This window comes from Grammomys surdaster, unplaced genomic scaffold (assembly GCF_004785775.1).
Source record: "Grammomys surdaster isolate TR1022 unplaced genomic scaffold, NIH_TR_1.0 271, whole genome shotgun sequence".
In the NCBI taxonomy this organism is placed as follows: Eukaryota; Metazoa; Chordata; class Mammalia; order Rodentia; family Muridae; genus Grammomys; species Grammomys surdaster.
Genome location: NW_021604712.1, coordinates 10,855,869 through 10,870,201, shown reverse-complemented (window position 1 = coordinate 10,870,201; position 14,333 = coordinate 10,855,869). Strand labels below are relative to the sequence as shown.

At 38.3% G+C, this 14,333-nt stretch overlaps 1 protein-coding gene across 2 annotated transcripts in view; it reads left to right on the top strand.

The window, feature by feature from the left end:
- Mcee (methylmalonyl-CoA epimerase) overlaps nucleotides 1-8,322 on the top strand; it is a 21,170-nt gene extending 12,848 nt beyond the window's left edge. For both annotated transcript variants that reach the window (XM_028776713.1, XM_028776712.1), the window contains exon 3: nucleotides 8,019-8,322. In XM_028776713.1, the coding sequence (XP_028632546.1) occupies nucleotides 8,019-8,171 (153 nt within the window). In that variant the 3' untranslated portion in view covers nucleotides 8,172-8,322. The remainder of the gene's footprint in view (nucleotides 1-8,018) is intronic.
- Nucleotides 8,323-14,333: the final 6,011 nt, after the last annotated feature.

Genomic DNA, 14,333 nt, shown 5'->3' with positions numbered 1-14,333 from the left:
TCTCTCTCTCTCTCTCTCTCTCTCTCTCTCTCTCTCTCTCTCTCTCTGTGCGTGTGTGTGCATGCGTGTGTGCGTGTGAGTGTGCGTGCGTGCGCTCGTGCGTGCGTGTGGTTGGGGAGGGCTTTGGCTACCATGGAGGTTCAGGCTAGTCCTATGTAGAGAACATCATTGCAGGCGGATGTAGAGATGAGCATAGGGAGCAAGAGACCAAGTGGTACAGGACACATGACCTCATGTGAGTTGGCATGGTACGTATGGAGCACCTGAGTTCGTGTTAGCCATGAGGATAGATCCATTGGGCAGGTACTGGGAAGAAACAAACCAGATAGGGAGAGTCTATATGCTGGGACTCTTGGGTACCTGTTGTTGGGACCCAAGCAAGATGAGGAGGCTGTGGTTTAAGGTGTAATTGTGTATTGTCAGAGAGAGAGGAGTCCATGTAGGGGAGATGTGTAGTAGCGTCATGAGGTGGAGGGAGGAGGAGGGGGGAGCACAGCCACGGGCATGCTGGAGCAGTTTGGTACAGACATTGCTGGGGAGGGGTGGCAGAGACTGGCGGCCTCAAGGGGGTTGGTTAACCAGGTGGGTGGCAGTAATGGGAACCAGGTGTTTATTCAGGAAGAATATTAGGTTTCATTTAATGGTTATCTTACTTTTGTAGGTTGATGAGGAAAAGTATATAAGGAAATTACTATTTTTGTTAGGGAAATGCTTAAAACATGCAGCAGTAGTTACAATTTTGATGTTGGCATGGTCACATAACAGATGGGCTCTTTTCCTGTATTGTTTTTGTGTTTTACAGGCCTTTTTTCATTGAGCCATCTATGCCTTATGAAAGTTATATGACTTTAAAGAAAAGGGTACTGAGATAACTTATTTCTTCATCCTGAGGAATGCTCTTCAACCAAGAAGAGAGAAAGTCTACTTTCAAAAATTCTATAGACCTTGAAAGATAGCTTAGTAAACTTGACACACAAGCTTGAAGACGTGAACTTGACCCCCAGCTCCGTGTAAAGCCAGTGTGGTGGCACTTTTCTACAATCCCAACTCTGGGAAGGCAGAGACAGAGGTGTCCCTGGGATTTATTGGCCAGCAAGCCTAGCCTTATCTGTGAACTCCAGGTTCCATGAGAAACCCAGACTCAATAAAAGTTAGAGAATGACTGGAGAAGACATTGACCTCTGACCTGCATATGCCCACACAAATAACAATGTCAGTCCAGTCCAGTGATGTCACACACCTGTTTCCCCATGCACACTAGAGGCTAAGGCAGGAGCATCGCTTAACCCTATATGCTCAAGGCTAGAGTGTACAACAGAGTGAAATAGCCTTTTAAACGTCCGTTTTCTTTTCGGCAATAACCTTCCTCAGGAAATCCGTCTGCAATGGGATTCTGCCACTGTCTCCTAGAGGTGGAGATTTCATGGGACGGAAACATTTACAGCGAGTGATGCAAAGCAGACAAACAGGTAGACAGTTTGGTGAGGTTTCATGTCATACTAACATTGTGAGGTTTCACTTCATACTAACATTATTGTATTAGTGTATTTTACTATAAAGAAAGATGAAAGGACAGTATGCCATCATCCCCCTTAAGAGCCTAACCCCAGCAACCTAACCTCCTCCCATGAGGTCCTACCTCCTAAAGCTTCCACTGCCTCCTAATAGAGCTGTGTGCTGAAGGTCAGGTTTCTGGGGGATACTCAAGAGCAAAACTGTAGCACCTGTCATTAAAAATAGGCTTAAAGAGTGTTTTGCTGTCAACTGGTGGAGCCAGCATTTGGGAAATGCTGTACACAGCCTCTACCAGGCTTTACGGAAGATAAGGAAGCTCAGATAATGAGTGTTGTCTGAAGCAGTCCTGGGAATACACAGGAAGCCTCTGCAGAGACAACGTTTAAAAGATTTATTATTCTAGGGGTCTGTGGAGGCCAGAAGGGGACACTGGGTCTGATGGAACTGGATTTACAGGTGATGCTGAGCCACCCAGTGTCAGTGCTGGGAACTGAACTCTGGGAACAGAGCTTGAGTGTTCTAGAAAAGCAGTTTGCAATTTTAACTGCTGAGCAATCAATCCTGCCCTAGTCAGAACAATGTTATGCCTATGCACTTCACTTAGATCCAGCCTTTGGGGTAGGATTGAAGCATAAATATTTAATCTAGACTTCTCACGTAGCTTTAATAGATTCAAATCAGGTTGAAGATTGGATTCATTCATTATTGATAGCAATTAGCAACATTATATTTTTATGTAAAATGAAGTCTCTTTGTTAAATCAGTCAAACTATCATGAACTATTAAAAGTGGCACACTGTTACTTGTTCACAAAATTTTGCTTGTTTGTCAAACTGAGACTTATGTACCTTAAGGGTACAAGGTAAAACTTGTCAACTAGCCAAGAAAATATCATTGCTGTTTTAATTTATTTTTAGATTTATTTATTTTATTTTATGAGTGTTTTCTGGAATGGTTGTATGTGTACAGCTTGTTTGCCTGGTACCATGGAGTTCAGAAGAGGGCATTAGATTCCTCAGACACTGGAGTTACAGATGATCATGAACCACTACTTAGGTATTAGGAACCCAAACCAGTAGGTTCTGTGCTAGAACAAGTGCTCTAACCACTGAGACTTCTCTCCAGTCCCACACTGTCATTTTAAAGTACGGTCACTGAGCACTTAAGGGCCATGAAAACTTACCTGAATATTCTGAATCCTAATTATGATAATCCAAACATTTTAAAGCATTGATAATTATCGTTCTTAACTCAGCATGTAGTGGGAAAATCAACCACAGCTCCAGATTCACAGTGACACACTCAGTTGCTGGTAAGAAGTTAAAGTGGGAATCAGACAGCCCAGGTTTACACTAATGACCCTCAGGACCCAAGAGAACTATCTGAGACAGAGCTACAAGTGCTTTCAGGATAGCAAAGACATATTTAAAAATGTATTAATATTGACCATGTTGTTTTTATTACGTAGGGGCCTAGAATTCATCTCCCACAGCAAGTTTGTTTTGTTCTTATTTTGTTTTGTTTACATTTCTTATATAGCTACTATAAGTACTTTCAATTAGAAAATAAAAAGTTTTATTTTATTCTTTTTGTTAGGATCCAGGAGTCACCCCACAAACCACAGGAACACCGATCTCAGTCAGACAGGGATGGTTTATTGAACACACACCTAAAGACTGATCGACCAGGGCAACAGCTCAAAGCTGTGCTCTGGACATTTCTCAGGGCCAGCTTATAAAGGGTAAAACCACAAAACTCACAATGAGCTTATATGCAGGTGCTGGAAGTGCTGCCCCGGTGGTTGGCCCTGATTCAAGCTACTTTAGACATAACAAATCATATTGACCTTTAATTTGATAGATCCTATCTGAAGCTTATAATTGTGGAATTTCTTAAAATTAACAAACCTCATAACATACAGAACATAACAGGGTATGTGATCAGCATGACCCTGCTCTGAATTAAGTTATTTTTATTTTTGTATCAATTACTGGCAGGCATATTACAGCAACAATATGAAATAGCTGGTAGGCATGGAACAAAATGGCTACATCTATGCTAGGGGACAAGCCTCAACACTTTTGTAATTGTCAAACAAAAGTTCATGGTATTCTTAAAGAATTGTACATTTGGAGCTGGAGTAGTGGTTTTCAACCTGCAGTCGTAACTCCTACAGGGTGCTGAGTGACCATTCACCAGAGTCGCCTAAGACCAACAGAAAGCACAGGAATTTACATCACCATTCATAAAAGTAGTAAAATTACAGTTATGAAGTACCAACAAAAATAATGGTATAGTTGGGGGTTACCACAAAATGAGAAACTCTATTAAAGGGTTACAGCATTAAGAAGGTTGTGAACCACTAATCTAGAGAGATACTTCAGCGGTTAACAGTATTTGCTGCTCTTACAGAAGACTTGAGGTTGGTTGTCAAGAGCATTTACAACCTCCTGTAATTCCAGCTCCAGAAGACCTGATGCCTCCAGCCTCCAGACACCTGCATTCACATGCACATGCTACAGGCAGACATAATTACAAACGAATTAATATTAAAAAGAGTTGAAAATTTCACAGCAACACTAATAGGCGGACAGATAATCCACAAGATCTTTAAAATGAAAATGAGCCAATGAAAGGAATAGCGGTAAAAATAGATGCTGGTCCAATATTAAGATTTTTTTAAAAAGTAATTTATTATATTTTAGAAGTGTTTGCTAGTATGCTGCCTATGTTTTTGTCAACTAGTGTCACCTGAAAGGAAGAGACCTCAACTGAGGAGATGCCTCCCTAAGATCAACCTGAAGGCAAACCCATGGGCTATTTCTTAGTTAATGATTGATGTGTGAGGACCTGGCCCATTGTGAATGGTGCCACTTCTAAACAGGTAGTCCCAGGGTGTATAGTGTATAAGAATATGACCCAAAACCTCAAGAATAAGAGTCCCAAACAGTGGGTGAGGTGTTAAGGATGATAAATAAATAAGAAGCTGGGATGAGGAAGTCTTGTATAAATGGCCACCATCAGCAGAAAGCTGAGCCAGACACTGAACTACAATTCCCTTTGCCCTTTCATGGTGGGAACCTCTCAAAGACTTGGATTGGTCTCAACAAGAAAACAAGCCAGGAGGAGTAAGCCAGTAAACAGTGTTCCTGCCCTGACTTCCCTCTATGATATACTGTGATCTGTAAGGTGAAATAAACCCTTTCTTCCCCAAGTAGTTTTTGGTCATGATATTTTAATCTCAACAAAAGAAAGCTAATTAAAGCATTTACTTGAGTATTATTTCCTGGACTATGGGCAATTAAATAATACACTAGGATACAACATCTAAACTGTAGATATTTGTGCTTGGGTAGAACGTTCTGTACATTTTTGCCATAGTTTGAATAGAGGTTATCAAAAGGCATTATACTTACATTATAAAATTTCAACATGGGAAGTAGGAAAATTATGAACCCCCTAAATTCTAACCACTCAGATCTAACAGTTCTCAAGATCTTGTCACATCTTGTTTCTTTGTTAAACCATCTCAAAGTAATTTCCACCATGTCATTTTGCCCTTACCTATCATCAAACAGGCACTCATTAGATGACATTATGCCTATCAGAACTGAAGGTAGCTCTCTGAAATGAGCATCTATCTATACACCGTTTATAAGTCAAACTTAGAAAATTGAGTTATAGAAGTCATTTTTCAGTTGACTTCCTTTAACCAGTATTTAACAAAATCCAGTCATTACAAATGTGATTGATTTCTTCATATTATTTGTGTTAAAGAACTTCCTTATGTTAATGGGACACATCTGTTAGACTTAATGAACCAAGGTTCAGCTATTATTAGTAAATTCTAGATATTGTCAGACTTTCATACTTTTATACAGTGCCTCTTTGCTTTTGTTTTGGTTTTTTCAAAACAGGGTTTCTCTGTGTAGTCTTGGCTATCCAGGAACTCACTTTAAAGACAAGGCTGGCCTTGAACTCACAGAGATCCACCTGCCTCTTCTTCCCAAGTACTAGGATTAAAGGTTTGTGCCACCATACCCAGCTCCAGTGTATTTTTTGGTTTTGTTGTTCCAGAATCTCATATTAGATTTATCTGTCATGTCCCCTTGAACTTCTCTTGCCCATGACAGTTTCTCAGACTTTGTATGTTGGCAGTGGCCTTGACACATAGGAAAACTTTCTAGTTGCTTTTAAGCTGTCTGTCATTGAGAGGTACCTGGCCTTTTTCTCCTGGTTGAACTGAGATTGCTGATTTGGAAAGATGAATGTCACTCTCATTGCCTCACATCAATAAATGTGACACAGTCAACAAGACACTGTTAATGTCATTGTTGACATTAACCTTGCCCATCTACCTGAGAAGTTAGTTCATTTTACCACTGTAAAGTAACCATTCTTTTTTTCCTACCATACTCTCTCTTTGGAAAGCAGCCATCATGCAAAGTCCTACTTAATAAGTGGAAAGTTTCATCAACCTAAACTTATGGCTATAGCTTCAGCTCCTGGAAGCTACTTAGATCTATGTGGATTGACATAGCACACCTTTTTTTTTTTTTTTAATATTTTCTATTATTGAAGTAGGAGAGGTGGCTTGACAGTTAAGAGTAATTGTTGCTCTTCTGGGGGACTCTTGATTCTATTCCACATCTCAACTCACGACTGTTTCTTGGTTTGCTTGTTGCTGTTGGAGTGTTATTGGTCCCAAGCTGACTAATAAATATATCCCTGTGTCTTAGTTAGGGTTTTACTGCTGTGAATAGACACCATGACCAAAGCAACTCTTATAAGGTCAACATTCAGTTGGGTCTGACTTACAGGTTCAGAGGTTCAGTTCATTATCATCAAAGTGGGAGCATGGTAGCATTCTGGCAGGCATGGTGCAGGAGTTGCTGAAAGTTCTCCATCTTCATCTGAAGGCCACTAGAAGACTGGCTCCCACACGGTTAGGAAGAGGATCTCGTTGTTGCCTATCCCCACAACAACACACACTTTTTCCAACAAGGCCACACCTACTCCAATGAGGCCTTACCTCCTAATAGTGCCTTTCCCTGGGCCAAGCATATTCAAACCATCATACTGTATGTAACCCTGTAGAATATATGAGTTGCCACTTAAAATCACGTAAACTCTCCTTGGCACCTGCAGCCTGATCCAGTCTCACATGGAGCTCCCACTGTCCCTATCACTCGTCTGATTTTCCTTTCCTACTGCAAATAAGCATAAGACACATTGAAGAGACTCAGCAGAGAATTATACAAGTTTAGGGTCTTGTAATGGAGAGCAGCATTTTGATAGCAGCTTTGTAAGGTTTTCATTTATAGTTTTAATCACAAAAGTCATTACCAGGTAGGAGTTCTGTGGGAGGTGGGGTGGGATCAGGAAAGAATATTTGCTGAGTACCTACTATGCACAAACTGCTAAGAACATATTTTTTTCATGGTCACTTATTTATTTTTGATACAAGTGTACATGACACACGTTCTGACAGCTACCCACCACCACAGGTTAGGGAAGGCGGTTGGGGAGAATAGCTGGTGGGTGCTGTCAGTGCCTTGCCAGCCTTCCCAGCTGCAGCCAAATCCCCAGGCCTTCAGGGGTGGGTCACTGTAGGTGCAGGTAGTGATGTGGGTGCTGGCCTTGCAGAGGCTAGGGGAAGGGGCTCAGTTCCACTAAGAATATTATTACAATGTCACTTTATTTTAATCTCTAGTCAATTCATGGTAGATGTTTGTGCTAGTAGATTTCCTTCCCTGTAAGAAATAGCAGAGATGATGAACTTGTAAAGATGAAAGGTTTATTCTGGCTCACTGACTTGGAAGTCCCAATCTGTGACTTATTATTCTCCTTGCTTAGGATAAGGCAGCACACCATGGCAGGGAGCAAAGAACACCAGGAAGGAGGACTGACTGTGGCTCCACTGTCTTCTTCAAAGGCATAGGCTGAGCCCTCCCTCTAAGCCTCCTTACTAAAGGCTCGCTATCTCCCCACAGCACCTACCTGGGAGCAAGTGTTCACTAATGAACCTTTGGGGAACTTAAGATCCACACTTAACAATCTCCTTTTTTTTTCCATTATAAATGAGAAACCCAATTCTCTCAGAAAAAGTTTGTTCAATATTAAAAGAAATCCATAAAGCATAATATATGCAATGTAGGTTACAAAAAGAAATATCCATAGATAGAAAACGTCTTTGGTGTTGCAATTTTCAGAATTTTTTCCACTAAAAAACTTAGTCTTATTTTGTTTTTGTTTGTTGTTGATGTTGTTGTTGTTTGGTTTTTGTCTTTTTTTTTTTTTTGTGCTGAGGATGGAACTCAGGGCTGACTACATGAACTCTAGATAAGTGCTTCATGACTGAGCTACCCTACCCGAGCACATGTGATGGTTTAAGAATAGTCCTGTCCAGAGGCAGAGGAAACAGATGGCACAAACTCAAGCCATACAGCAGCATTCGGTATTTTATGATCTCAGAGGCATCCGTATTTTTCTCCTTTTCCCAGGTGGACAACATCAATGCAGCTGTGATGGATCTGAAGAAAAAGAAGATCCGTAGTCTGAGTGATGAGGCCAGAATAGGAGCACATGGGAAACCCGTGATTTTCCTCCATCCCAAAGACTGTGGTGGGGTCCTTGTAGAACTGGAGGAAGCATGATTTATAATAATTGTGAGAAACTTGGTTAATTGACCCGAGCAACCCTTATCAACATTATCAGATGCTACTGCTTCCTCTACTTTAAAACTTTAATTGCAGAAAGATTAAAATATATGCACATGTATATACATGTGTGCATTTGTTATTTGAATTTGAATGAAATCTTAATTACCAAATGCTTGACATTGTTAAAATAATATTCATAGGTACTTCATCTTACCTCTCCACTCAGACAGATCTCCCACATCCTCCTCCAGGGTCTAGTCCAGTGAGTTTCCCTTTTCTTCTCCATTCACGCCTTCTCCCCAATCCACCAGATCCAGCCCAGGTCTCACACTGAGTTTCTCAGCTTAGTCAGGCCTCCTCTGCCTGAGCTGCAACTGAGCTCTAGGCTTTTTCTTTAACAGTTGTACCTATCTTCTAACTCACAGGCCCCTCCCACAATAATCTAACATTTTTACCTAGTCATATCTATCTCCACACCCTTAGCTTGGATGAGGAAGAACATCCCATACATCACCCTAGTCCCCTTGGTCCACCTGACTTGTTACACCCAACCCACTTCTGGTAACTACAAAAAAACCCTCCCCCCAACACCCTCTCATCTGCCCCAACCTGCTTTGTCCATATCAGATTTACAAGTAACCAAAGAAACTCACATGTCCAAATCCCATCACAGAAATACCAACAATATGAAAGATCCAATTAATATCTTCTCTCTATAACCTCCCAGCTGTATAGAAATGTGTGGCAATGAGAATTTCCTAGATGAACTATAGGATACACAACTTAAAAGAACAACAATCATAGACTTTATCAAATAATTTAAGGAGTTTAAAGAAGATACAAAATTAAAAGAGAAAGAACTTAAGGAGAAGAAAAACCTTAGTGATGCTCAAGAAAATACAAACACAAGGCTGATGGACAGAGCAACGCCATCCAGGACTTGAGAATGGAAGTTACTAAGGAGATAGAGTCATCAATGAGGACTCAAGCTGAGATGAAGATGGAATTGAAACACCCAATAACTTAATTTCAACTAAAAAAGCCAAAGAAAAGCCATACATGTAGAATGAATCAAGCAGAAGATAGAATATCAGGACTTGAAAGTAGAGGATCAAATCCAAATAAGCAAGAATATGTGCACTTCACAGAATCCAAACAAACAAAAGCCAAAAAGGGAAGGAGCACACAGGGAATAAGATACCATAAAAAGCCAAACTTTTGAATTATAGACATAGACATGAAAAAATAATCCCAAGTCAATAGCATAGAGCAGATCTTCACCAAGATCATAGAAGAAAATGTCCTCAAGTTAAGGCAAGATGTCCATATAGATACCAGAAGTACCCAGACACCAAATACACAAGACAAGAAAGAAGATCCCCACAGCATATTGTATTTAAACATTAAATTTACATAACATGAAAAGTATATTAAAAACTGTGCAAAAAAAAAAGTCACATCTAAAGAAAAACTCAACAGAATAACAGATGATTTCTCAATGGAAACTCAAAAAGTCAGAAGAGCCTGGAGCAACGCATCCCAAGTCCTAAAAAACTAGGACTGCCAACCTAGACTGATATACCCAGCCAAACCATCTGCCATAATTGAAGGAGAAATAAATTATTTCCATAATATAAACAGATTTTTAAAAGGTATATCAAATATACTAACCCTACAGAAAATATAGCAAACAGTATTTCAGGCTTAAGAGAGGAATGAGTATAGCAGAGAGACTGGAAAGAAGTAATGAATTCTTAATTTTTAAAGCACAAAAAAAAAATCACTGAAAACACAACGTGAAAAAATCAATATAATGGCCACAATTAACACATACTTCAATAATAATTTAAAATATTAGTAGCCTCAACTTTCAAAAACAAAAAACAACCAACACAGACTAACTGGATAGATCAAGAAACAAAATCCATCTATCTTTTATCTATCTATCTATATATATAAATAAAAACCACCTTTTAGCTTTAAAGATAAGCACTGCCTTAAAGTAAAAGGATAGACAAAAGTACTCCAAATAAATGGCACCAGGAAGCAAAAAGGCATTGTTACCTTACTTAATAATATGACAAAATAGACTTCAAACTAAAACTGATCAGAAGAGATTAAGTGGGGCACTTCACTTTAATCAAGGGAACAGTTAACCAATAAGACATTACTATCCTAAACATATATGCACCAATCTCAGGGATGCCCGATAGCATTTTTTAAAGTACTACTGGATTTAAGGACACAAATTCACATCAATCCATTAATAGTAGGTGATTTCAGTATGCCACTTTCTCCAGTAGACAAGTGATCTGGACAAAAATAAACAGAGAAACATGAGAATCATTTGACACCATACATCAAATGTACTTCACAAGTATGCATAGGATACCCCACCCAAACATCAAAGAATGCACATTCTACTCGGCAGCATACAGAAACTTTTCTGAAATGGACTACATCCTGGAACACAAAACAAATCTTTACAAATTCAAAGAGATTAAAACAACTCCTTGGATCCTATCTGATCACAATGTAGTACAACTTAAAAGTGACAGCCAACGAACCTCTAGTCAATTTCCAAACTCATGAGTATTAACTTATTATTGGATGAGAAATGAGAAAAATCAAGAAATAAAAGATTTCCTGGAGCTATACGAAAATGAAAACATGACAAAACTCCTGAGACATGTTGAAAGCAGTTCTAGGAAGGAAATTTATAGCTTTAAGTGAGTACATTTAAAAAGTTAGAAAGGCCACAAATAATAGCTTAACAATACAACCCAAAAAGTTGGAAAAAACAAGAACAAACCAAATCCAAATCCAGTTACTTGTAAAAAAAAATTAATAAAAATCAGAGTAGAAATCAGTGAAATAGAAACAAAACAATAAAAAAATCAATGAATCTATTGAGCTAGTGCTTTGAGAAGACAAAAAGACTGACAGACCCTTAGCCTGAGTAACCAAGAGAAAGAGATGATCCAAATTAACAGAATCAGAAATGAACAGGGAAACACTACAACAAACACTAAAGAAAGTCAGAAAATTATAAGAAAATATTTTAAAACCCTGTTCTCCATTAAGCTGGAAATCTAAAAGAAATTAGTGACTTTCTAGGTTCAGTCAAACCATCAAAATTAAATCAGAAGTCAACATCTTGAACAGACCCATAGCAAATGAGGATATTGAAAAAGATTAATAATAATAATAATAATAATAATAATACATTCCAGCTAAAAAAATGTCCAGGGCCAGATGGATTTACAACAGAATTCTACCAGACTTTCAAAGAAGATTTACAACCATTCCAAGAGATAGAGATAGTGATAGAGATACAGAGACAGAGACAGAGACAGAGACAGAGAAAGAGAGATGGGGGAGGGGGGAATTTCTACAAAGCTAGTATCACTCTAATATCCAAACCAGGTAAATGCACAACAACAAAAACTATAGGCCAATATCCCTGATGAATATAGGTTCAAAAATGCTCAACAAAATACTTGCAAACAGAATGCATAAAGACGTTGCACACTGTGATGAAGTAGGCTTTATCCTTGAAATGCAAGGATGGCCTAACATATACAAGACAATACACTTAATAAATCATATAAATGGAATTAAATCATTATCATCTCCATAAAAAATATTTGACAAAATCAAACAGATTATCAGAATAAATGTTCTAGAAGATGAAGGGCTAGAGGGAACGTAACTTGAACATGATGAAAGTTATGTACAAGAAACACACAACTAACATCATCCTAAATGGAAAAAATTCAAAGCAATCTCGTCAAAATCAAGAATAAATGAGGGATGACCACTATCCCCACTCCTTTCCAATATTGTGCTCTAAGGACAACCTAGAGCAATAAAGCATGAAAGAGAAATTCAAGGGCTATAAACGGGAAAATAAATTAAACTATTTCTATTTGCAGATACCATGATATTATATATTAGAGATCTCCCAAATTCTACCAGAAAATTCTAGAGATGCTAACCAAATTCAGTAATATGACAAGATACACAATCAACTTGCACAAATCAATAGCTTTTCTATATATCAACCAAAAAAATGTACAGAGAAAGGAGCCATGGACACACTCCTCTTCACAGTAGCTTCAAAGGAAAAAAATTATCTATGAACAAACCTAGTGAAGGAAGTGAAGGCCCTCCACAATGAAAACTTTAAACCTCTGAAGAATGGTAGAGAAAGACACTAGAAAATGCAAGACATCCTATGCTCATAGATTGGTAGAACTAATATTATGTAATTGACCATTTTACCAAAAGCTATTTACAGATTAGATGAAATCTAAATCCCTATGTCATTCATCACAGAAATAGAAAAAAAAAACCCTATCCTAAAATTCATATGGAACTACAAAAGATCCAAGAGAGACAAAACAATCCCAAGAAAAAAGGAGCAACGTTGGAGGCATTACCATTTCAGATCTTAAGATATATTACAGAGCCAGAGTAATGAAAATAGTGTGAGACTGACATAAAACCATCATTTATACCAACAGAATAAAACCAAAGGCCCAAGATGGATACACATAACTTCAGCCATTTAATATTTAACAAAGATGCCAAAAATGTCATCTAGAGGAAAAAAAATCACCTACAACAAATGGTCCAACCTACCACCATCATAAGAAAACTTACTTGAAATATATGATATATTAATGGGTTAAAAGTGAAAAATCAAAAGAATAACTGTCATACAACATATCTTCAAGGATGACTAGAGCGGCAATGTTCTTGCAGAGTGAGTAGACCTCAGAACAAATAAAATGCCAGGAAGAGAAAAATACGTTATGTTATGGTATAGAATGCCCCAAGCACAAGACGACAAATACTAAAATTGCTATACCAAATGATACAATTGGAAACACAGAACTCAAAATTGACACAATAAAAAGATCAATGTAGTAACAGTTTGTAACATCAATGATTCTTTCTAACAACATATAGAAACTTTAAAGAAAACAACCCTATGAAGAACTGAAATGTACCACCTACTGATGTTGAACATGCTTTCTTTTTTTGACTTTATTATGTATTTTATTTTTATTATTTTATTTATTTACATTTCAGATGCCATCCCCTTCCCCCATTTCCCCTCCCTAGAAAACCCCTCTCCCATCCTCCCTCCTCCTTTTTGCTTTATATCATTTTAATTACATGCAAGTATTAAGGTCAATTCTAGGTTGAGGAACTAGTAATACAATAGATGCAAATAGTCAAGGAACAAGCAAGACAATAAACATAAATAGTCAAAGAACAAGCAAGGCAATAAACAGAATTCCATGAACACTCCTGTGGTCACTGTTTCTAAGGGCTTGTAATGATGACCAAAATATCTGAGCCTACTTCCCTGTCCTAGCCCAAAGTCATTTTCATGTCTGAAGCCTACTTCCTTGTTCTAGCCTAAAATTTAGATTCTTGCTTGAAATTACTTCTTTGTTTTAGCCTAAGATTTAGATCCCTGCCTGAAATTACTTCTTTATTCTAGCCTAATGTCAGATTCCTGCCTGACAGAAGTGCATTACTTTTGATAATGCATATTCCACGAAGGGTAAGGAAGGCATTCTTGTCAGAACGACCTAAGATAGGCTCAGTCTTGTTTATGAAATTAAAAAGGGGGAGAGGTGGAGAGCTTTGGGGGCTGCTTGGCAAGAATCTGACATGGACCAAGGACAAGGAACTGGGCTGCTTAGCAGGAATATGACATTGGCCAAGGAGAAGGATGTGAACACCCTTTCTTTTGGACACATGAGGGAGCTATTTGGCATCATCAGACAACACGCATAGAATTAGTGAAAGCCTGGAGACTATGTCCTAGTCCCAGCTGAGTCAAATTATGTCAGTGGTTTACACATTGAGATGAAGCAAGTCTCATGGGGACATGAAGGTGGAAATGCAACAATTATTTTATAAAATTCATAAGTTACCTTATAAATTTCTTCTTTTATGAGTAGAATTTAGAAACAATATGCACAAAATGGCATATGTGCAGGTTTTGTAGTGACTCAGCACCCATCACTTTTTATGATTTTGTTAGATACCTGTCTTTATCCCTACCCATCTGAAGACTCAGGAAGTCCTTCCTGTTAAACTTTAATTCCATCATTTGTGCCAGTGGTGGAATTAAGA